General features: G+C 32.9%; 2 protein-coding genes across 9 annotated transcripts; both read left to right on the forward strand.

The window, feature by feature from the left end:
- Positions 1 to 2,645: 2,645 nt before the first annotated feature.
- LOC114298095 (Protein phosphatase 2C family protein) lies at positions 2,646 to 11,191 on the forward strand. Of its 7 annotated transcripts, none has more exons than XM_028242897.2 (10): positions 2,662 to 3,063; positions 3,220 to 3,316; positions 3,672 to 3,962; positions 4,631 to 4,758; positions 5,565 to 5,663; positions 6,066 to 6,224; positions 7,826 to 7,912; positions 8,691 to 8,782; positions 9,509 to 9,583; positions 10,770 to 11,191. In XM_028242897.2, the coding sequence occupies exons 2-10, from the start codon at positions 3,276 to 3,278 to the stop codon at positions 10,923 to 10,925; spliced, it is 1,128 nt and encodes a 375-aa protein (XP_028098698.2). In that variant the 5' UTR covers positions 2,662 to 3,063; positions 3,220 to 3,275; the 3' UTR covers positions 10,926 to 11,191. The 7 variants fall into 7 exon arrangements, with proteins under 7 accessions (XP_082738270.1, XP_028098698.2, XP_082738271.1 ...); XM_082882140.1 differs by having other exon boundaries at positions 2,697 to 3,118; XM_082882143.1 differs by having other exon boundaries at positions 2,713 to 3,063; positions 3,230 to 3,316.
- A 3,501-nt stretch (positions 11,192 to 14,692) lies between these two features.
- LOC114298835 (uncharacterized) lies at positions 14,693 to 25,360 on the forward strand. Of its 2 annotated transcripts, XM_082882147.1 has the most exons (3): positions 15,846 to 16,028; positions 21,964 to 22,054; positions 22,469 to 25,360. In XM_082882147.1, the coding sequence occupies exon 3, from the start codon at positions 22,646 to 22,648 to the stop codon at positions 24,923 to 24,925; it is 2,280 nt and encodes a 759-aa protein (XP_082738273.1). In that variant the 5' UTR covers positions 15,846 to 16,028; positions 21,964 to 22,054; positions 22,469 to 22,645; the 3' UTR covers positions 24,926 to 25,360. The 2 variants fall into 2 exon arrangements, with proteins under 2 accessions (XP_082738272.1, XP_082738273.1); XM_082882146.1 differs by lacking the exon at positions 21,964 to 22,054 and having other exon boundaries at positions 14,693 to 16,028.
- The last annotated feature ends 141 nt before the right edge of the window (positions 25,361 to 25,501 follow it).

Consider the following 25,501-nt stretch of genomic DNA (forward strand, 5'->3'; position numbering starts at 1 on the left):
CTATAAAAAACGGGGAGTTAATGTTTAACAATCTTGATAGTGTCGTAGATGATATTTGGGAAGATAATGTTGTTCAGGTTATTACTGATAATGCTTCAAACTATGTCAATGCCGGGTCGAGACTTATGGAGAAGAGGAAGAAGTTGTACTGGACTCCATGTGCTGCGCATTGTATTGATTTAATGTTAGAGGACATTGGAAAATTGAAAGTCTATGATCAAACTCTCTCGTTAGCTAGGCAAGTGGTCAAGTTTATATATGGACATTGTTGGGTTCTTTCAATGATAAGATCATTTACAAAGAACAATGAATTATTTTGTCCAGCAGTAACACGGTTTGCCACTGCTTATCTTACTCTCCAAAGTCTTTACAAACAATAGAAACCACTCCAAGCTATGTTTTCTTCAGAAAAGTGGGCTTCTAGTAGTTGGGAAAGAAAGGCTGAAGGGGTAAAAGCTCGTGCAACTGTGTTGTTTGATCCAAAATTTTGGCCTAATGTTGCTTTTTGTATCAAAAGCACAATACCTTTGGTTAGTGTTTTGCGAGAAGTTGATTCAGAGGGAGAGGCTTGCTATGGGTTACATTTATGAGTTAATGGATCCAGCTAAAGAAAAAATTTGCTTTCAATTGTGGAGGAAATGTTAGGAAGTACGGACCAATTTGAAATAAGATAGATGCAAGGTGGACACCACAACTTCGTAGACCTTTACATGCTACTGGTTATTATCTAAACCCCCAGTTGTGCTATCGAGATTCCTTCTCCAATGTTGAGAAGGTGAAGCAAGGATTGTATCAGTGCATGGATAGAATGTTGAGTTATGATGAGCATCTCGAGGTTGATATCCAATTGGACTATTATGACCAAGCAAAAAGGGAATTCAGAAGTCGTGTTGCAATTGATTCCAGAGCGATACTCTCTCTCGGTAAGAAACTAATATGAAAATAATTTTTCAATTACATTCTTTAAAATTTAAATACGAGATTGAAATCATTTGTGCATTTTTCAAATTATGTAGCTAATTGGTGGATTCGTTTTGGGAGCAAAACACCAGAGTTAACAAATTTTGCTATTCAAATACTTAGGCCAAGTTTGGGAAGGCCTCGTTTGGGAACAGGCTAATTTAGTAACTTTTTGGCTATTTGGCTAAAAAGGTAGGTAAAAAAAACTTGTATGTTTGGGATGACTTTTTGGCTAATTACGAAAAGATGTGCAAAAAGTAGAGAGAAAAGAGAATCTTTGACTTTTTGGCATGGGTTGTTGGCTTTTTGGCTAATTTAGTAACTTTTTGGCTAATTGGCTAAAATAGCCTCTTGCCAAACGGTGTGCACTTTTTGACTTTTTTTGTATTATGTGTAGAAAAAGTAGAGATGAGATGTTGATTGATGTGACCCCAAAAAGATAAAAGATGAAATAAGTGCACTTTTTTAGGTTAGCCAAACTTGGCCTTAGTCTAACTTGTAGTGCTTCGGGATGTGAGAGGAATTGGAGCACCTTTGAGTCAGTAATATATCTTTCTTTCCTAAACACTCTTATGCATAAGATAAAATATTTATGTTTTTAACTTGTTATATTTCATATCTTATATTATTATATTAGATTCATACAAAAAAAAAAGGAATAGGCTTGAGCACAAACGTTTGAATGCTTTGGTCTATGTGAAGTACAACACTAAACTAAGAGAGATGAGTATCAGAAGAAGACAAAACATCGATTTAATACTAATTGATGAAATTGATTCGGATGATGAATGGATTGCTAAAAGGATGATCATGTCCTCTCACTTGATGCTTCTTGGCTTGATGCAGAAGAATTGTTCGATACTGAAGCAATTAGGATTGTGCCTATCACTATCTATGATAGAAGTGCGGAGAATCGATCAACTACGACTACGATTAATGTTGACTCATCTTCGAATGCAAAGAAAAGAAAAGTTGGTGAAGGTTCAAGTAAGTTATTAAACAATTATGGACTAGTTGCATGTATATTATTATATATGCCTATTTAATTAATTTGAAATCCTATTTCTAAAAAGACAAGGCAACAAGATGCACCTTGTGGATGAAGATATGGAGTTGGAAGAAGTTGGTGGAATAGATAATGGAACATATCCCAGATATAGCGAACGAAAATGATGACAATATTAATGAGGATGACTTAGAGTGACATATTATTTATTTATTACTTTGTTTATAAAGTATTAGAGTTTAAGGTATTTTGTTTATTGAACAACTGAAATTTAAGTTATTTTTTACCATCACTTAAGTTATTTTTTTATTATAATATTAATGAGAATGACTTAGAAAGCTCTTACGATTATTGAAATTATTAATTAATTTTGGTTTTATGCTTAGAATTGCTTTTAAGAATTTTATTTAGTAATTCTTATTTTTTTTACTCTTTTTATGTTATATTTAATTAATTTTGTATTTTATAAAAATAAAAAATTCAAAATTCAAAAGGCTTACCCCTCACCTCAACAAGGATAAAACACCTCACCTTACACTTTCACCTTTAAAAATACTAGATATAATTGTTGTCAATTTATAATTTCTATTAACAGAAGTTAATATACGTTTCGATCTACAAACTATGTGAAAATTATGTAATGATTTTTAAATATCAAGAGATAAATCACACTTAACTCAAACTTTTTTATTTCTATCTCCGAACCAAACTCGGCCTCTATTCACAGGTCACACTAACTTGTATTTGTATCAGAGAAACTTCTCAGAAAGAAAGAAAAAAAAACTTACCCCCCAACCCAATCACCCCCAAATGGCTGCATGAGCATTGCCACGTTGGTCCTTCTCTTCGGTGCCAAGCCACGAACGACCCTCTCTCTCTCTCTCTCCCTCCCCTAAGGGCCTCTGATTCTCTTCCAATCTCTCACAGAGAGAGAAAAAGTTTTCTTTCTTTATCAATTATGCTGGATTCAACTTGATTTTCTCACTTCACTCGTATCTCATATTCGGATCTTCTACGATATTGACAGTTTTGTTACTTTTTGTCTTTCGATCCGATTCCATCCGGAGCTGAACCTGGAAGATTTCAAGCACCGATCTGTAATAGCTTGAACTCATCTTCAATTGAATCAGCTTCGATTTCGTTAATTGTCGAGTAATTTTTCGTAATCATGATTATGGATTAATTTGATATTTGAGAGTAATTAATTTGATATTTGTTTCTCTCACGTATTTCTATGTGTTTCTCTTTTTAAGTGTTAATCAGATGTAGGTGAAGAAAAAGAGATTTAGAATTACAGATTCAAGAGTTTATGTTAATTGAAAGCAAGAAAAGTTTTGAAAATGAGCAAATGTAAGTGCTTGGTATAGAGGCTTTTTGTTTTTTGTTTTTGTTTTTTTTTTTTTTTTGCTTTTTTTGCAGAAGCAGAAGCAACATAAAATGAAAGTTCTTTGAAATTTTATATTATTTAATTTTCCATTAGTTATGTGAAGTGAGGCTAACACAATTATTGCACAATCTGAATTAGAAGTTTGCATTTTTAAGAAATGAATCGAACATAATTGTGCGAACAAAAGTGTTATTTCATGCCCTTTTTCTTTACTTTCTCAGCAACTAAACATAGATATAATTGTGTGATTTGACAGCCTCGAATATCCAATTATTGTGAATTTTATGACAATAGTTAGAAATTGTTTTGGTTTGTCAGGGTGGAAATCCGGAAATTGGTTGTGGATTTAATGGTATGCAACAGTAGCTTAAGGTCTGTGATTCTTCAAGCTGGGTATATTGGGAGATTCGCCAAGGGAAGGGTGCAATTGTGCAACTTTGGAAGAGATTTGAATGCTTCTAGCGGCTTACCTTATTCGTTGAATCGTAAATTTACAAAGACAGTAGAGATGATGGTAGATACCGGTGCAACTGCCAACCGAGCACCCATTGTCGATATGTTACCAGAGAAACATGATGATGGTGGCTATACTGGTGGAGGGTGGAAAAGGTGATTGGTTTTTTAAAATTTCCATCTCATCATTTGTTTGTTAGTATATTGTAAGATTTTTCCCGTCACAGCAGCAGATTGATATATTTAAAGCCTGTGCAGTTTGTAGTCCTTTTTAGAACGTATTTTTATGGCCACTTGGAAATGAATATGCACAGATTGGATGTGAACTCAGCCTGGTCATTCTAGAGTCAACTTCTGAATCACCGTCTTTTATGCCTTGTGTTACTTGAGAGGTTGGGGCATGTTTGTCACTCCAGGATGATAGAATTGCTCATATTGTGTTTAAAGATAATTTTCTACGTAATCCATAGTCTTGAAGAAGGGTATTAGAAGTAGGAAAATGATATTCATACATAATTTGTCACCAAAATAATGTGGCGGTGACATTTCTATAGTTAAATGTCATTTAAATGGGAAATTTGTTTTAAAATGATTAGTCACAATGTAGGCACATCATTCTGTTTACAAATGCTGTGTATTTTATTTTGTTTGTATAATGTCACTATTCTTAGAAGTATGTGGCTGCCACCATTCTGGATGATGATCAGTTTAATAACATCAGGTCATGGGATCCTAAAGTTGACTCTATTGTTTAAAACTAAGGCTATTATTCTATCTCTAGTAAGCTGCGGTTACTTACTTTTGTTTCTCTTCTGATTTGACAGTGAAGACGGAAAACTGAGCAGTGGATATTCAAGTTTTAGGGGAAAGAGAGCAAGCATGGAGGATTTCTTTGATGTTAAAACTTGTGAGATTGATGGGAAAAGAGTCTGCATGTTTGGAGTATTTGATGGTTAGATTTTTTCTGATAATCTTTTACGTCAGAGTTCTTCACCACATTTGTACCTTCAAGCGTGAATTATGACATGAGATGCTATATTTTCTCTCCTTTTTTTAATTTTTAATTTTTTTTTTTTACCTTTTGAGCATACAAGTTCTAGCTATGTAAGAAGGTTACTGCTCAAGTGTCTGTGACTGACATAGAAACAGGGATTCCAATATGTGAAACACAAGAATGTTGAATTGCACATATGTTATTCTTACAGAATAAAATAATTGGAGTAGGAATATCCTTGTCTTTTAGGTTTTACCAATTTATGGTAAGATACCTGGACATGTGTTGTTATGTATTTGCATTGCATTGCATCCCCTTTTGATGGTCTTCTAATAAATATTTTTTTATCGACAAAAAAAAAAAAAAAACTGGACGTGTTGAGACGGATATATTTATATTTAATAGCTCACACATGGCAGGTTGCATAAGTAAACAGAACAATAAAACTTTGTAGTCATTGCATCCGTTCATCACATTTGTGTTGGTTTATTTATGATCTTTCAGAGAAGGAATATTATTAATTGAATGATTACAGTTAGATAGGCCCTTCTTTTATTGTAGAGCTCTGAATTGCCACGTCATAGATGACTTGAGCTCCTAGTCTGTCGGCATGGGTCAATTCTCCAGACAGTTCGGCTACTTTTGTGAACATCTGTCAGGGACTAAATCCTTGCTTATAAGTAATGTTTGAGGTTTTTATGAATTTTTTTTGTAAATTTTTAAATTTTATGATCTATTTTTATGAATACGATGAGTTGCAACAGGTCATGGTGGTTCTCGTGCGGCTGAGTTTTTGAAGCGACATCTCTTTGAGAATCTGATGAAGCATCCACAATTTATAACAAACACCAAATTGGCTATTAGTGAGTCAAGTTTCTAAGGTTCCGTTGCAAGCATTAATTTTTTTTCCCCCTAGATCAGATTATGCAGCCATAGTGCGGGATCCCATACTGGCAAAAAATCGTTAAGCCGGTAAAAGTTTACATAGGAGGACAGGCTGTAAATGTTAAAATGGCAATCAAGTCTATGTCATATTCTGTTTGCAGGGTGTGGATCCTGGACTGGTCACTTTTTTACCTATTAAGACATCTGGCCTGGTATCTTGTGTAAACTTGCAGAGGAAAAAAATATGTACCATACAGACCCTAATGTTAAAATGGCATTCAAGTCAATCTCATGTACTGTTTGCAGGGTGTGGGATCCTGGACAAATCACTTCTTCAATTATGCAGAGATTTTTCACCTAGTAACTTGTATAAATTGCAGGTGAAACTTATCAACAAACAGACATGGATTTTTTAGAGTCCGAAAAAAATACTTTTCGTGATGATGGTTCTACTGCTTCAACAGCAGTTCTGGTTGGTAACCATTTATATGTTGCGAATGTTGGAGATTCACGGACTGTAATATCAAAGGCTGGCAAAGGTACATCTCACATTATGTATTGTCTTTTAAGTTTAAGGTTGGTAATTATTGAGTCAAAAAAGACTCCTATATCTCTGGTGAAGCATAACATGTTTGATCTTGACGCATTGGTTGAAATTGAGGATAGCTTGCTCATTTTTAAGTGAAACATTGAAAGGGGGACTATTAGTGGAAATTCTGTTATCAGAATCTTACGATTCGCGATTCGATACACAATTTTTGCAAAATCGATACGAATCTATGAATGAATCTATTTTGGAAGTGAATCTCTAGTAAATCGCACGATTCACAATCAATTCACGATTCGATTCACTTTTTACGATTCATGTAATTTTTGAAATTATTATGTTCGACATATTTTCGACTCATTTTTTCCATCTTTTTAGTGAAAATAACATAATACACCTTCTAATAGCATTTAATACCAAAATAACCAACATATATATATGATTTGTTGTTATTTTAGTGATCATGGAGTTTTTTATAGGATCCAAATCCAATCAGATTCAGTCAGACCTAACATATTTTTAACATTTCTTCTCATTTTTTTTCCCTTCAAAAAATTGTAATATATCTTCTAAAGATGTTTAAGATTAAAGTTACACTATGAATTATCTATTACTATTTTATTAAATTGAATATTACATGTGTGAGGTCAGTTATACCTTTTAAAATGTTTTAGACTTTAAAATAAAATATCCTAAATAATTCTTTCTTATTATTTGCTTACTCTTACTTAGAAAAGTATATGTGCTTATTGTCCAAATACCAATATCGTTGTTAACTATTGTTGCTTTAGAAATTAATAGTTTGTCTATTTGGTTATTATCTTTATTAAGAATGGTTGATAAAAAATATCTATAAAAAAAAAAAAGAAAAAAAAAGTAAGATGGTGATTTTACATAGGAATCTTTGTTAACTTCTTACCTATTAAATTACGTGATTATCATTCAAAATAACATTTTTGTTGATTTAAGTCTAAATATTTTATATTCATAAGATATATTTAACATTTAAATGTGTAGATATATGTTTTTAAGTTATTTAAAAAAAGTGACCGAATCTTTACGATTCACGATTCGATTCGATTCGATTCGCGATTCAGTACGAGGCCATTTCGATTCACGATACGAATCCCGATTTGACAACTATGAGTGGAATAACCATAAAACAGATACCATGATTGAAATTGCATGGCATGGATATCCCTTACTGTTAAACTTAAATTACTTGTTGCATAGTAAACTTAAATTATCAAACATCCTTTTTTGGTGCCTGCCCAACTAGACATGTCAAATGTGTATCCCTTACCCTTTGCCCAAGCGTCGTGTGGTCAACAAGGGTAATTGACATTATTCAGAAGAGTCCACTTAACAGAAGGAATACTTGATACATCCAGAATCATTCTTGTAGTGGCTGGCTTTTGATCTGGTATTGATTTATATCCCTATACAGGCTATGCTACTTGTGTTATTGAGTTATTTTTACTTGTTTTCTTCATGATGCACATTTTAACAGAGAAGAGAACTAATAATAAAAGAATCATAGTGGAGTTGTGGCTGTAATTTCTTAAAAGTAGTTTATTTCTTCCTGCTTGACAGCAATTGCTCTTTCGGAGGATCATAAACCTAATAGAAGTGATGAGCGGAAGAGAATTGAAAGTGCTGGAGGTGTTGTAACGTGGGCAGGTAAGACTTCCATTTTTATATAACCTGTCTTTTGATTAGAGAATCTGCAAATTCATGTCATGATGACTGCAATGACATTCCTTTTTATCAAACAAAAGTAATGTGGTGCTGGGTGAATATTTGATGGGTTTTAGCTCATAATTTTAGCTTGTTTAATAAAGGGGATATATTCATTTATACCTTCTTTCTTTATTTATTTTAGAGGTCATAGAAGTTTGGACTTCTGAGTTGAAGCTTTTTTATATTATTATTATCACGAATTCTGATTGGGTTGACTTTTGTACACGTGGGTGGAATCCAAATCCTGACCTTTCTTCTCTAGCCATGCAATCATTTAGTTGTGTAGATATTCTCATGCTCCAAAGGATCAAGTTTTTGTTTTGTAATCAATGCAATCCCTGAGAGTTTGAAAGTGTGACGATTTGGAGCATGAGCCTAGAAATGGACATAGAATGTTTGGGATGGGGTGAACAAATTTGCACTGTGACTGATTGGAGTGTATCCCAGCTGAAATCAACTCAAATTCTAAGGCATCCAGGCTTGAGAATCTTATGCATACCATCCGAAACTTGATTATATTCTTGTTGATGCTGCATCCATGAGTATGTTTGTTAGAAATTATTCATATATAGGACAAGGTCAATAGATAATTTCTTATATAAGAACCCGAGTTTGTACATGCCTCACAAGATAATAAAGTAATAAGATAATCATCGCTCAAGGATATTTGAGGCCTTATGTTTGGCAGTCTAAGAATCTTGTGTTGGTCTGCTGTCAGGCACTTGGAGAGTTGGAGGTGTCTTAGCAATGTCTCGTGCTTTTGGTAACCGCATGTTGAAGCAATTTGTTGTGGCAGAACCTGAGATCCAGGTAATCCTTGAAATTATAAGTTGATTCATTTTGTGGTTTTTATGTGCTTAGAGATGAAGTTTCTTTGTAATTCCATTTATTTCTTATTTCCCTTTTTGTTGCTTATCAATGAGCAATAGCCCAAGTCAATGAAGACAAAAATAGAAACTACGCCCTTTTATGTTTCCTTTAATATTTTATATTTTCCAGGTATTTCTCCTAAGAATTCCAGGTATTTCTCCTAAGAAATCTTCAAAACTCTTCTAAAACACAGGAAGTATAAAAATGAAATTTTCTCCAAGTATTTACTGAAGTTCTTATTTTAGCAAGTATTGATGGGATTACATCTTTTATAAAAAAAAGTATTCGTGGGATTAAGTCAACGAGAACATTGAAAAACTTTACCTTTATGCTTTGACAATATAACATCGTATGTTCAAATAACTTGATTAGTAACAGTAGTTCCAATGTACATTTATTGAATAAGGACTAGGGTATTAGGAAATAGATGTAGGTTGGTTGTATTTAGCCAAGATATTAATTGAAAAAATAGTAAAATTGGTATTGCAGTAATGGGGTTTTTATTTTCTATAGAGTTGGGTATCACAGTAGTGAGGTTTTTATTCTTTTTTTAACAGGCATATATTAGACACTTGTACTTGAGTCCATTTATGACATCAGTTATTTTCTTTCCTTGTTTTCAAGTTTGCAGTCATGAATTTCCTCAAATTTTATACTATTTTTCAGGATCAAGAGATTTATGAAGAATTTGAATTGCTTGTGCTTGCCAGTGATGGGCTATGGGATGTGGTACCCAATGAGGTAAGCTATTTGATAAATGATGACCATAACGTTTTCTTTACTTGTCATCAGGAAACTCTTTACACAGTCGTAATCATAGTTCTAAAACTCGGCCGGTTCGTAGCAAACCGGTTGATACGTAACAGAAAATGGCCTCACCGATCCAGTTACAGACTGGTTTAATGGTGTGAATAAAAATCTCAAGCAAAACGGGCAGTTCACAGGCCCGTAACCGATAAACAAACCAATTTTGAGCAAACCGGCTGTTACACACTGCCTCAAAAAAATTTCTTTGGAGCTGCACACGAGTCCTTGTGGAAACCAGCGGCTCTTTAGCTTAGCTGCTGCTGGGCTATGGTTTTAAAGCCTGTTGATGCCACAAGCTTTGTTCTACAACTGATGTGGGACACCCAGCAAATCTCATGTTTCAAGCTCAATTGTTTTATAGTCTAACTTATGCCTCAAATGCTATTACACTACAGATGTGGGATTCATCAAACTTCTACTTTTTATTTTTTCTGTGACTCAACTGAGCTGCACATCCCAAAAAAGAAAAGAAAATGTTAATTAAATGTGATAAAAATATCATATATAAATGATTTATATATCAATTTATAAATTAAAATGTGAGAAATTAAGTTTAAGATAGCAAAAATTGTGTATAATTAACTTTTAAAAGGGTTGTGAATGATTTTTGAAATTTCACGACCAAATTTCCTAATTCCCGATATGTATCGCTTGAAACACCCAATACCGTTACACTGCGACCGATATCGATACGTGTCCCAATACTGCTATTTAGAACCATGCTCGTGGTCCAACAACTGTTGGGACTGCTAGTTCGTCCCCATCCCAGCTACGATATGAACATGCAAGATTATTCCATTTTATTGAAGTTTTTATTTTTTTCTTTTTATTTTATCTTAGAATGTGTAAACAGTAAAAAGTTACAGACACCCCTACCCCCACACAAAAAGAAAAAGAAAAAGTTAAAAAGGAAAATTCCCAGTAAGTCCCACTTTACTAATGAAATATTCATATTGAGTCTTCTTAATACATGAATCATCCCTCTCAACATGCTGTTAATAGGACTCAACTGAAATTTCATAAAAAAGTAGGACTTATTTGATAGTTTCTCCCAAAATAAAAATAAAAAATTCTTATTACTAAGACTATCTGCTGATGTATTTATGCACCTTGTTATTAGGATGCTGTCTCGCTTGCACGAACGGAAGAAGGGGCTGAGGCAGCAGCTCGGAAATTAGCTGAGACTGCTTACACTCGTGGCAGCGCTGACAATATCACCTGCATTGTGGTAAAGTTTCACCATGACAAGGCGGATCCAGCTGATCCCCAACCATGATTAGAGAAAATTAGCTGTCATTTCACACAGAATATCATAGAACATTTGGGTACTGCAAGCTTGAAATCTGCACATGCAACGCCACTGCGTGCTCAAGGCAATTTGTTTATTCATTGGTTTGTTTCTTTCTAGTTTTGCTTTGTATTGGATGAAAATGGACCAGTAACTTTGTTAATTCTTAGTGTTTCCTGCCGCTCTCTCCTTGCCGACTGTTTGTATAGCTATAATCTTTCTTGAAATGATCTTACAAAGATGTGGAAACTTCATATGGGTTGTGCATTCGATCAGCTAACTTGTTTTGGTTTCAGAAGTGCAGTTGTTTGGCATGCATTTTCATATGCCTAGAAATAACCCGAACAATCGTGAGGTACATTAGGGACCTGACATTTTCATGTGGTTTTCATTCGTGTGAAAGTAATTTTTTATTATTTTATTTTTAATGATTCTTTAATTATGTTTAGGCAGGCTGACATTAGTAATTATGCTTTCTTTGAGCTGAGTAGTAAGCTTGTTTAAGTTTGATTTAAAACTTAACGAATTTTAAAATGTGTTCAAATTTGATTTAGTTTTTGTTGAGTTGATCTCATGAGTTTTAATTGAGCTGATAAGGAAGTTAGCTCGAGTAAGTTGATTTTTTATAGTTGGTATAAAGTTATCGAGGCAAATCATAAGTTGTTCAAACTTGATTTCAAAACTTAACGATTTTTAAAATGTGTTTAGTATATACTTATGTACATAATAAATTGATTTTAAACGAGATGTTAACAAATCAAATATAGATCTTACTCATAAGCAAATTCAAACTCAAATTCATATTAGAAAAAGCTAATCTCAATCTGATATCAAAGTTTTTCATCTTTCATAGTAGCAAGATAAGCTTGCAATTAGAGTTAATCTAGACTTCATTTATATATCATTCAAGTGATCTAGGCAAAATTTTAACTTGTATAACTTTTTTCTCCGCTCAAGTTGCAAATGGGTAGAGATTCTTAAAAATAGGTAAAGAGTACTATCAAAGCATACAAAGGAGATTGCTAAACTAGAGGTTCCATCTAAAACCCTTTCTACCTTGTGAGAATTTAAAAAGTTGTAAAAGCAATCTCCAATAAAGAAATTTGGATCTCTATTTGGATATATTTTAACTAATTCATATTATTGAACCAACACAATCATTTATGCACACAAAAAATTGGTATAAAATGATGTGAAAATGACTTTTGAGAGTTAAAAATTAAAATGACAAATATTTTATTTCAATTAAGAAAATTTAAACCAACCGCATTAATTTGCAAATTTTTTTATTTATATTACACTATTCTCATTAAAATAATAATAGCATGACTTAGGAATGGCAATGGGGGGCAATGGGATGGATATTAATTCCCCATCCCCATTCCCCTATAATAAATTTTCCCCATTCCCCATTCCCCATTGCCCATGGGTACTACCCTCCCCATTTTTTAATGGGTATGGATTTTCCCCAACCCACTTTAATCCCCATTTTTATTTTTTATATTTAATGTTAACAATTGTTTTTTTTTTTTTTTTTTTTTTTTTTTTTTTTTAAGGTTCACAACAAAAACTAAATATACCTTCAATCTTTTTTCTTTCTTTTTAAATATATTTAATGTTAACAATTTTTTTTTATTTTTTATTTTTTATTTTTTTTTAAGGTTCACAACAAAAGTTAATTATACCTTCAATCTTTTTTCTTTTTTTTTTAATATATTTAATGTTAACAATTTTTATTTATTTATTTATTTATTATTTATTTATTATTTTTTTTTAAGGTTCACAACAAAAGTTAAATATACCTTCAATCTTTTTTCTTTCTTTTTTAATATATTTAATGTTAACAATTTTTTTTTATTTTTTATTTTTTATTTAAGGTTCACAACAAAAGTTAAATATACCTTCAATCTTTTTTCTTTCTTTTTTAATATATTTAATGTTAACAACCTTCTTGTTTTTCTTTTGTCTTTTTTTTTATAAAGGTTTTAGCTAAATATACCTTCAATCTTTTTTCTTTCTTTTTTAATATATTTAATGTTAACAACTTATTTTTTTATTTTATTTTTTATTTTTTTAAGGTTCACAACAAAAGCTAAATATACATTCAATCTTATTTTATTTTATTTGGTTCAACAACAAAATCAAATACACATTAATTAATAATTAAAAAGTTTGTTTTATAATAATCAAATATATAATTTTGAGAAAATCAAAAAGTTTGTTTGAAGAAAGTGTTATAAGACTCATATTAAATTGCATCAGGACATAAACAAGGAATTGTTAGCCACGGACAATTTAGACATTAAACCATATTTCTCTTAGCAAATTTGAACAATTCATTTTAATTTATCCAAAATCTAATTATACCTTTAACAAATCTGAACCACTCATTTTAAGATATCTATGCATTACCACACCCAATCCATCCTCCATCTTCTTCCTTTAGTCCCCCACGAATTTTGTTGTTTGTTACTTTTGAAAAATAAAAAATATTTTTTCAATTAAATTTTTACTAATTTCACAACACCATCACCACTATTCTCACTTTCACTGTCACACTACCATCACCATAGCCACTACCATCATCACTGCCGCCATCACCCCACCACTATGTAACAATTTCTACTTTCACCTTCGTTCCATCACCACCACCACCAAATATAAAAAAATATATTTTGAATTTTTTTTATAAAAAATATTTTTCATTAAAAAATATTTTCTATCTAAATAAATGAAGCATAACATTGGGAAACAAGCTGATTTCAGTTAAATCTGTTCATAACTAAGAAAAATTCTTTTAATTTAAAAAAAATTATTTAGTATGACTTTGTATCCCCTTTTTGTTTTTCTAGCAAATAAATCTATGTACCCATCATTTCTAACCAATCACAACTCATGCTTGTTTTGATTCTCTACAATTTCTTTATTTTCAAATACATTCATATATATATATATATATATATATATGTTGTATAAATTGTGTGATAACATAAAACAAATATATTCATACTCGTTAATTGAAATTTCAGAACAAGCAAACCATTCTGAAAATTACAATACACAACAAAATAAAATAACATAGAAAAGCAAACCGAAACCTACACTAGACAATGTCCTTAATTTTTTTTAAATAAATTAAAAAAATTCTAGATATGCATAAAATTTGACAAGAATAATGTGGCAATGTTAATTAATGTGTATTTGATTTTATTGTTGAGCCAAATAAAATAAAATAAGATTGAATGTATAGCTTTGGTTGTGAATCTTAAAAAAAAAAAAAATGGTTGTGAACCTTAAAAAAAATTAAAAAAAGGAAAAAAATTAAATGTATATTTAGATTTTGTTGTGAATCTTAAAAATTAAAAAAAAAATGGTTGTGGACCTTAAAAATAAAATAAAAAAAGATTGGAGGTATATTTAGATTTGGTTGTGGATCTTAAAAAAAAAAAAAAAAAAAAAAAAATGGTTGTGAACCTGAAAAAATAAATAAATAAATAAAAGAAAAAAGATTGAATGTATATTTAGTTTTAGTTGTGAATCTTAAAAAAAAAAAAAAAAAAAAAAAAAAAAAAAAAAAAAAAAAAAAAAAACATATGGGGAAATTAGTGGGTACCCATCCCCAACCCATCCCCTATGGATATTTAAAGAATATCACCTACCCTACCCAATGGATAAGAAAAAGAGGGAAAAACCCATGTATTTGGGTTGGGTCTCCATGGATACCCACAGGGTAGGTTATCTATTGCCATCCCTAGCATGACTTTTAATATTTGAGTCCTACAAGTATGATTCATTTTGTGTCACATGGGTTTTTGTTATGTGCTGTGACAATGGTTTATTGAAAGAAAATTTTAAATTCTCATGTAATTTTTATATGATAATATGACAATGATATTTTTTTAATTCATTTCATTGAGCATTTTGTTTTAAAAGTAAAGGTTCTAATTCAACTCATTTCTTATATAATTTTCATATATTTGTTTGACTTGAGTATTAGTTTCCAAAATATGAGATTTGTGTTATTTTAATTCTTAATATTTAAATGGTGTCAATTCAATCTTTAATGTATAAAAAAAAATTTAATTTAGTTTCCCAGCTTAATTTTGTTAATATATGCCATTACAACTGAGGTCAATGTGTAATTTTAAAGACCAAAGTAATACATACACATATTTTGAGAAAAGTGCAAGATTTTAAATAAATTTTCACATTTATTCTTAACTTTAACGGCATTTTACTGATGAAGTCAAGTTAGAGATCAAATTAAAATATTTTTTTATACTTTAAAAGTTAAATTAACACAATTTAGACGTTAAAAATCAAAATGACACGAATAATTTATTTTATAAGTTAAAAATATAACTTTTAAAGTAGTTCGAAAAAATATCATCACAATATAAAATATACATTGACATAAATTCAAACTTATAACTTATTTGGGAATTGATTATTTTAATAATTTTTTACAAAAGAACGTATAAAAATAAAGAAAATGATATGATAATTTGTAATAACTTTTTAACTAAAATAATTTATTGACAAACAAGACTTTAGTGTAATATCAGTCATATTTTACTATCAAAAATATTAGAGATTCTAAAAGTTTTACTAAATTTTTTATCAAATGTCTTACATGATGTGTGGGACTCACATGAGACACAAATGATATGGGTCTCACACCCAAATGAAACATTTGATAAAAATTTTGATAATACTTTTAGGTATTTAGCATTACTCTTTTACTTTTATTTTGATAACTTTTCAAATAACTTTTTCGAACAACGTAACATTTATTAAAACAAGAATACCAAACTCAAGAGTTAAAAAGTAACCCTAGTTAAGAAAGAAAGTTGGAAGCTAAAAAAAAAAACATATAAAACAAGCCCATCCCCACTTTCTTTTGCCCAATTTTTTTTTTTGATATTTTAAGCATTTGGAGTTGAATTGGGTTGTGTTCTTAGGCTTTCTCAGGGGTTTCGACCAAGGGGTTCATTTCTCTTTGGGCCTTTTTGGTGGGAAAACAAACAAATGTCATCACAACTCTTCATCATCAAATACATGGTTGATTCAAATTTGCTCATCATCATATAGGTAATTTCTCGATTACCTTCACTTCGCTCTCTAATTTGAACATTGTATTTGAAGAACATGGTGTCACTGATTCTAGGGTTTCAGTTTTTGGTACTGGTTGTGAGAATTCGGATCCGTTACTGAGTCGTTTTGGCACTTCAATTTTGATAGATCCATGCTGAGTTTTGTTGTTCGAATCTCAATGTTGTGAAATTTGATCTTACGTATGATCTTTGTTCTTTTTGCTTCAACTTCATTGTAGCTGAAGAGTTTTGTTAATTGGGTGTTTTTTTTTTTTTTTTTGTTGGGTGTTAATTCGAAGTTGCATTTCCATGGTGGTGAACACTTGTAATCTGAATTTACCAGATTGACATAACGAAAGGTTGCATTTTGTGACTTTTTTCTTTTTCCCTTTTCACTATTGTAATTAGGTGATGTGTATGTTGAAACACACAGTGATTGTCTTGCTAATGAAGCTATACAAGTTGCTTTTTTCATGGACATGAATTTTGGGTTCCCTGAACAATGATAAATTCACACACAGATAGCTTAGTATAGATCTGGCCTATAGTTACGGGTTTTTTTTTTTATTTTTATAAATGAAATTTGGTGTCCCTATACAATGATAAATGTTGTATAGACCTGGTCAGTAGTTATGGTAAATTGTCACATTTCTAGTCATAGAAGGTTTATGAAGCACGGATATTTCTAAAAAGAAGTCATATCTGTACCATATCTGTATTGGATACTGGTACTCTTCGGATGCTTGCTGATATATATCTGATAATTGAGATTAATATTCTTTAATTTTGATAAGTATTAGATACTTTGGGGCACGTTTGAGGTATTTTAGAGGGGATTGAATGTAGAGGGAACATGTGAGTTCACCGGATTATTAATCTGGTGTTTGATGGTGGGATAAGGAAGATGGATTGGAAGTGGGGAACACGTGGGTCCCACCAGATAGTCCAATTCGGAGTTTGTTTTGCATAGTATTAAACTCTGGATAATTTTACTGGTGGTATAGAGGCTTAAATAGAAGAAAATGGGGGGGATTAAATAATAACATAGGTAGTGTTGTATTAGAAGAATGAGGCCTCTCTGGAGTATTTTTGTTCTTCATCCAACAATAAAAAATAATTATATATTTTCATTTTATTCTAACCAAACATAATGCTTCACTCATTCTATCCAATCATTTATCCCATCTATTATCCCATGGTATAATTCTATCCCCCATAATCCTATCATATATCCAATCCCTCATTCCATCTAATCTCATGGTATAATTTTTATCCCTCACAATCCTATCAATAATCCCATTGTATCAAATCCCATAAAAATAGTCTTGCAATGAAATGTGGCCTTGGGATATTCTAAGTCACATATTCAAATTATTTGAAATAATTCTTGCTTAACATTGGAGAAGCATAAACTAGTGAAATTAACATAGTACCCTAATTTTTCAAAATTTATCAAATTTACATATATCATTATAAAATTTTTAATATATGTACTTCATATCCATATCTATGACTTTTTAGAAAGTAAAGATAAATTAGAAAATATGATGATACTAAAATCGGATTTCAATAGTTAAAGCGAGTGAACTTGCATACAACACTAGAAGTATAGACATAGATACGTGACATGGCATGGACACTCCAACACACAAATTCCAAAATATGTTAGACACACGACACGTGAGGGACATGTGCAAAATATATAATTTTAAATATTTATTATGTCATTTATAATGATAAATAATTATTATATGTCGTTTATATGAATATTTGAGTCAAAGACAATAATTTTTAAAGTCTAAAAGAGGAGAATATGTATAAATTTATATTGTTTTTGTTTTATTATTAGATTTCAAGTTATTTTACTCAAGCTTATAATATGTTTCATGTGTCTAAGTATTGAGAAGTGTCCGGTGAGTGTTGGACACAATACGTTACCTTCTTAGAAATGTTTGCGTTTCTTAGATACAACATTTTTGTATATAACCAATGTTTCGAAAAGCGGTTGTGAGGTGTAAAGGCTGTAATGTAATAGTTGCGGTAACTGGATGATGTAGGACAAGTAGGGATTACTTTCTCACAAGTAGTAAGCCCTGGTTAAGTATACTTGTTGTAAAAACAATAGACTTATAGGGTTAGATTTAGTGGGATTTTGTAGTTACAAAAGTATTAAAAATATTTGGGTTTAAGGGGTTCTAAAATGGTAGGGTTCTGGAAATGAAAACACAAGTGCTTTGGGGCTGTTGGGTAGCTATTCTAAGCACTGTGAACGGTGACATGAATAGTAACCTTGTTGGATAGAAGAAGAAGAAGAAGAAGAAGAAGAAGAAGAAGAAAGAGAGAGAGAGAGAGAGAAGTGCTTCTCCCTCACAAGGGATAGGCCAATCATACAAGCACAACCACAAATTTTCATAATATTAACTCTTCTCCTTGATCATTGAGATTACACATTTATTTATAGGCTAAAGTCTCTCCTAATTCTATAAGGACTATAGGCCGACTATGACTTTTAATTCTATTTCAATCATAATAGGAAATTTTAATGACTAATTCTACTTCAATATTAAAATAGGAAATTTGGACTTTTGACCAATAAGACTATTTTAGACATAATAAAATCTATGTATCACCCATTTAATAACTTGATCCAAAATAAACTCATGGGTGACCCCTACAACTTATGTACAACAATTATTGAAATTACCATTATACCCTTAAATACTAAAACCTACTATAATCTACGTTACACGGACTTGTTAGATCTGGCAAAGTACCCGTATCGACACGACACGACACGACATGGGTACGGGTATGGAATCTGGCCGGGATACGGCATGGAGAAAGTGGATACGGCAAACAAAGAAGAAAGATGGCATATCTACGATTAGGGCTATAAAAAATGAAGATTAGGGGTTCGATCTTCATCTCCGGTGCGATCTTTATCTTCTTTGATCTCCCTCTCTTTCTCTCTCACTCGATTTTGCTCCGTCTCGATCTCCTCTTCTTGTTTTACTCTCAAATCTTGATTTGTCTTCTTTTGTTTGTCTCTCTCCCTCTCTCTCTCGATCATTCTCTTTGTCTCTCACTTCTCTCACGCTCAATGTCTTCGTCTCACTCCTCTCTGTTTGCTTCTCTCTGTCTCTGTCTCTCTCTTCTTTTTAATATAATTTATTTTATATAATACAATTTATCATATATAATATATCGTAAATAATATAATATAATTTATATAATTTATATTTTTTATTTCTTTTAACAGAATCTATTATTTCTTAACTTTTTTTAACTCATCTTCGTATAATAAATATATTAAAAAATAACTATTTAACGTATCCCCGTATCCGTATCCAATTTGGATTCATATCCATGTGTCCTCAATTTTTAATTTTTAAGTGTCCGACACCTGGATACACACCCACACCCACACCCACACCCACACCTGAGTCCGTGTAATGTAGACTATAATGACATGAAGACTCAAAATTATTCCAAATCTTTAATTCTTGATGCCCTAAATGTGCTTCATGTGAAATTTCAGATTTGTTTTTTTTCTTCTTTTCATGATCATCATTTTTCCTTGCATTAAAAAAAACGTGACCTCGAGTTTTATTATGTTGAAACATAAGGATTATGGAACCTTGCAGTTGCAACTATTCAAATTGATTGTTTTGAACGAATGATGAGAAAATAAAAAAGTTCAATATTGTCATCACTCCATTGACCACATCAAATTTATTGGGAATAATAAACTCAACGTGAACTTCATTTTTCTTGTGAAGAGCAGAAAGTTTAGTTGCATTCGCATCATTTTCTTTTGGTTTCCTTGACTTTAGAACCTTGATCATGATAATCTTTTATGTTTTCTTTAGTAAGCAAATTAATTTTCGCTTTCGTTTCTTCAACATTCTAAATATTAGCAACATGTTATCTTGTTCTTTCATAGTTTCTTCAAAATCTTCAACACTATCATCCTTTGCTCCTGGATAGTAGTCTTCTCTAGAACAACTAACAATCTTTCCATGGAAGCTTTCAATCCATTCAAAGTTGTTTTGATAGTATGCACATCACTCTTTATTGTTGTAACATCTTCCTTAATCATCGCAAAATCCTCTTTTAACATCGCATCATCATTCTTAGTAGCTCTATTATTTGTAGACAAGGCTTCAAACTTCCCTTGTTTGGGGTATACTAAAAGAGTATACTTTTCATCTTTTTATCTTTTTTGGGTACATCACTTCTCAACTTTTCTACACATCTTTTCATAAAAAGTCAAAAAGTACACTTATTTACATCATTCCAAACAATCGTATTTCACACAATTTGAAAAAAACTTACTGATACGCTTACTTTTATTTTAGAATCACATTTATTGGGGTTTGAAATAGATTTTGATCGATTTTTGTTAGTTTTTAAGTATGATCCAATATATTTCATATTTTTAAATCACTATAAATGGAGTTTTTTATATTTTATTTCAATAATTAATGACTTTATATATCATATAAATCCATATTGCACTTCTTATTTTTATTTATGTTATTAATTATTATATAATATAGAGTTCATGACTTATAATATTGTGTAAGTTTTTTATTTTGGTAAGCATTTGATTTTTTGTAAACTTTTGGTATATATATATATATATATTTGGAAAATGATCTGTGCAGAATGTGTAATGGTGTGTAATGGTCCATTACGGCTATGGCTGTTACGTAAACCACAACAGCCATTACATATGTGAAGTTTTGTCATACCGCAAAAGCAGGTGTAACAGGTAGCGCTTACTGCCACAACTGTTACGCAACATTATTTTTTAAAACCTTGCAACACATTCAAGTATGAAAGGGAAAAGTACAAGGGTAATAAAACAATCTAGACTTGATATTAAACTATTTTTTGTTGAACTTTTGTATAATACTGTATCCATATTCTACTTTTTATGATTTTGTTGTATTGCCATATCTAGATTGTATTTACCTATATCCATATCCTTGTCCATGCTTCACATTGGAAGATCTGAATTTAAAGTTTTTTTTCTCACCGCCATAAATTGTTAGGGGTGCAACTTGGGCGGACTCAATCTGAGCAACCCATCCCCAGCTAGAATATTTTTAGGGCTTGGGCAACATTTTTTCTAACTCGGTCTGGGCCTGGGCTGCATTTTAGAAGCCTGAATTAAATTCAGGCAGGTCTTGGGCAGAGGCCATGGGAAACCATAGCAACTTAAGCCCGATTTGTATATATTTAATAATATATAAAAAACTAAATAAATCCATAATTATTAGCCATTAGATTCGGAGTAATTGATTTGAAACATTAGATGAAATGATGTATATGTATCACTCAACTCTGATAGAAACCCTATTTCTTAGTTCTCATGTCTAACTTAGACACAGTGGTGGAAAGGAAAACTTCTTGACTCTCCGTTAGATGGCGACGAAGGCAGCAACAGTGATGCAGTGGTGACACCACATCCATCCACCGCAGTCCCCTTCTCTGCTATCATGGCTTGTATGAGTTGTCTCTTTCTCTACTCTCTCTACAGCCATTTTCAGATCTCGACACCACTGCAGTGACACCATCACTGTCTCTCGGCCTACGACACCACCACCGTTCGATTGTGACTCAAAAGATGTAAATATCTGTGTGAATAACAATGGACACTGTTTATGTGAATAGATCTACGAAGTATGTTTGTGTTTGTGGTCTCTGGAAAAGTGACTTTAGTGTTTCTGTTTCTTCAAATAAAGCTTTGTGTTTAATTTGTTCGAAGCTTTTTCTGGATCATAACGTATAATCAAAGCAATTTGACCTGTGTTTTTACCTTATAATTGCTTTGTTTAATTTAGTTTTATATAACTAGGTCAAAACTTGTCCTTAAATATTTTCAAGTTTAAGAAGATATGATGGTCTATTTTCTTATCTAAATTCAGGCAATTTGAGCTAACCTGAGCTCAAAATATTGAGCCTGGGCCGAGCTTGGCTGGCTGGGACACCTCTCAGCGCAACTTGGTCCTGGCTTGGGTAACTCCTCAACTCGACTGAACCCTACCAAGTTGCACCCCTATGAATTGTTAGTGAATACACATTTTAAGTGGTTGTGTTTTCAAGAAAGAGTCTAATATGCATTCAAAACAGAGAGATTTGTTTCCAAATCAATTCAATGGATTGATGGAATTGAAGAGCCCAATGGATATGTGATTTTTATCAGAAATTTAAAGGTTGTCTAACTGTAATTATTGCTCCAGATTCATTTGGCTTTAGTTAGGTTCAACATGAATTTATTGTTACCGTTTTTAAGTTTGGCCAGAATGCTAAACCTTTTTTTTCCCCCATTCTAATTTTCTCATTCCACAAATTTGTTGCTTTTTTTTCTTCTTCTTTCTGATTTAATTGTGTTTCTGTGAATGTCTTTGTTCTATCTTTGTTTTGAATCAGGAAATCTGGCACTGGACTATCGAAAGGGCCACTTTGTTTAAAACGTGGGAGGCCCTTGGTTGTAGCATCTGATACTTGTGCTTGAGTTCCAGCTAACTTTTTAACGTCAATATTGTTGTTCGTGCCAAATAGAGAAGACAAATAGTGAGGTGAACATTGAGATTCACACTACAAATTATGGAATGCAATAAAGATGAGGCCATCAGGGCAAAAGTAATTGCTGAGAGAAAGCTAACAGAGAAGGATTTTGTTGGTGCAAAGAAATTTGTGTTGAAGGCCCAAGCTTTGTATCCTGGGCTTGAGGGTCTTTCCCAGATGTTGATGACGCTCGATGTGTACATCTCTGCAGAGAATAAGATTAGCGGAGAAGTGGATTGGTATGGTGTACTTGGGGTAAACCCCTCTGCTGATGATGAGACAGTAAGGAAACAGTACAGGAAGTTGGCTCTCATGCTTCACCCTGATAAAAACAAAGCTGTCGGCGCAGATGGCGCATTTAAGCTTCTTTCAGAGGCATGGAGTTTGTTATCTGACAAGCCTAAGAGGTTAGCATATAACCAAAGGAGGAGTTTAAAAGGATTCCAACAGAAAGTTCCAACCAAGAGTGGGGGTCAATCTGCACCAGCCAATGCAAATGGTTTTCATAATTTCCCAAACAGTGCAACTTCAAATGTAAAGGCACAGAACAATACTGCCCGGGTGCGTCCCACTTCGGTTCCACCTCCATCCAATCCAAGAACTGATACCTTTTGGACTATTTGTCACCGATGCAAGATGCATTATGAGTATCTTAGGATATATCTCAACCATACTCTCCTTTGCCCCAATTGCCAACAGCCTTTTCTGGCTTCAGAGACGGCTCCACCTATGAATTATTCAAAGCCATCTAGTTCATCGGCTCACCAAAGGTATCAGAATCCAGGTCATCATGGTGCCAATGGTAATCCATTTGATCCGGGAAGATATGCTGGAGCTGCTCAAAATTCAGGACCAGGAGGATTGGCAGGTCTTAATTCGTTTAATCACACACAAGTCCAGCAGGGCCCATTTGCTAGACCAGCTGGTGCTGGTACCAGTGTTTCATCATCTTCTGTAGCTGCAAAAGCTGCAAATGTTGTTCAGCAGGCAAATGAGAAACTGAAGAGAGAGCGTGAGGAAACACAGGCTGCTGGTGGCTGGGAGAGTCTCTTGAAAAGGAGAAAAGGACTTGATGATGATGGTAATGCTTATGGTAGAACTCACATGGGAAATTTATATGGATTAAGAAAGGGTGGTTTTGATATAGATAGGGTCCATAGTAGGGTGCTTAACAGCACCTCAGAGTTGACGCCTCTTGAGCTTCGGAACATGCTGATGGCAAAGGCTCGGATTGAGATTTTCAAAAAGTTAAAGGATTGGAGGGCAGAGACTGTAACCAAGGCTGTAGATTCAGCGAAAGACAAGGGGAAGGAAAGCAAAAAAGAAAAAGATAGAAGTTTTGTAAAAGGCAACACCGGTGAACTGAATGGGTGTGGAGTGTCTCGTGCTATGGAAGGAGACCAAGCCAAGAAGCCTTTCAGTAGCACTTCTGCTGATGGGGATAAAAAGGACCTTGCTCCAATGTCAATTAATGTACCAGATCCTGATTTTCATGATTTTGACCAGGACCGGACAGAAAGTTCTTTCGAAGATAACCAAGTTTGGGCAGCATATGATGATGATGATGGCATGCCACGTTTTTATGCTATGATTCATAAGGTAATATCCTTGACGCCGTTTAAGATGCGGGTAAGTTGGCTTAACTCAAAAACCACCAGTGAATTTGGTACAACAGACTGGGTAGGGTCTGGTTTCTATAAAACTTGTGGGGATTTTAGGGCCGGCAAACATGAATTCACTGAGTCTCTAAATTCATTTTCCCACAAAGTTAAGTGGGCAAAAGGTCCGCGTGGGACTGTTGGCATATATCCCAAGAAGGGGGATGTGTGGGCTCTTTACAGAAACTGGTCCCCTGATTGGAATGAGCATACCCCAGATGAAGTGATACACAAGTATGAAATGGTGGAAGTGCTTGCAGACTATAATGAGGATCAAGGCTTGTACGTTGCTCCTCTTATCAAGGTTGCTGGTTTCAGGACTGTATTTTGTCCAAATACAGACCCCGAGAAAGTAAGGAGAATACCAAAAGAAGAGATGTTTCAATTCTCTCATCAGGTCCCAAACTATTTGCTCACAGGTCAAGAAGCTCAAAATGCTCCAAAGGGCTGCCAAGAGCTGGACCCAGCAGCTTCCCCTTTGGAACTTCTTCAAGCAATTACAGAAGCTAAGGATGGGAAAGCTGGAAAAGAGATGTTGCAGAGTGGCCCAGAAATTAGGGTAGATGAGTTTGTGACTAATACCACACAGGCCAAGGAAGAACAAATGGTAGAGAGCGGTGAAGAAACCAAGGAAGGAGAGACAGTAGGCATCACAAAGTAGCCAAGGAAGGAGCTTTGGTGGAAAATGCCAAAAAAAGCTGAAGCAGAATATTAAGTTTGCTGGAGATTCACTGGTAATTTGTTTTTTTGGTTATATGGTGTAGAATTTTGATAAGGATGACATTTTGGTGCAAAAGTGAACAATGATAGAACTTGCATTGCCGTTCCCAAATCAAAGTCTAACCGCAGTTTTGTCTGCAAATTGAATATTTGCTTACAGGATCAGAAGAATACACGGTTCCTGTTTCATTTTTATTTCTTCTAAGATTAGGGTTTTCTACTTTATCTTTTTGCTCATCGTAAAATAGTTTCTACTGACAAGAAACCATTTGTTGGTTGTTTTCTTGTCGATCAAGTATAGTAATGCGCAGCCTATCTTTTGCTTGTACCTCACATTGATTTGTTCAATCGATTTACCTGCTCTAAGACTTTGTTATATTGTATCCTCAGCTTTTCTATATCCATCTCAGGGTAGTTGCTATTATATGGTTGTAGAGCTCAGAATGTGTTTTCAAGGAGTTGTTTGTTCTGTGGGAAGAAACTAAACTTGGGATAATGATGACCTTTTTAGATTTAC

Source organism: Camellia sinensis, chromosome 8, assembly GCF_055761805.1.
Source record: "Camellia sinensis isolate YWXY chromosome 8, ASM5576180v1, whole genome shotgun sequence".
NCBI lineage: Eukaryota > Viridiplantae > Streptophyta > Magnoliopsida > Ericales > Theaceae > Camellia > Camellia sinensis.

Coding starts and splice junctions, on each gene's coding strand:
- LOC114298835 (XM_082882146.1), top strand. CDS start 22,646: ATGGAATGCAATAAAGATGAGGCCATCAGGGCAAAAGTAATTGCTGAG.
- LOC114298095 (XM_028242897.2), top strand. CDS start 3,276: ATGTTAATTGAAAGCAAGAAAAGTTTTGAAAATGAGCAAAT. Junction 4,759..5,564: donor CATGTTTGGAGTATTTGATG/GTTAGATTTTTT, acceptor GAGTTGCAACAG/GTCATGGTGGTTCTCGTGCG. Junction 5,664..6,065: donor AAACACCAAATTGGCTATTA/GTGAGTCAAGTT, acceptor TATAAATTGCAG/GTGAAACTTATCAACAAACA.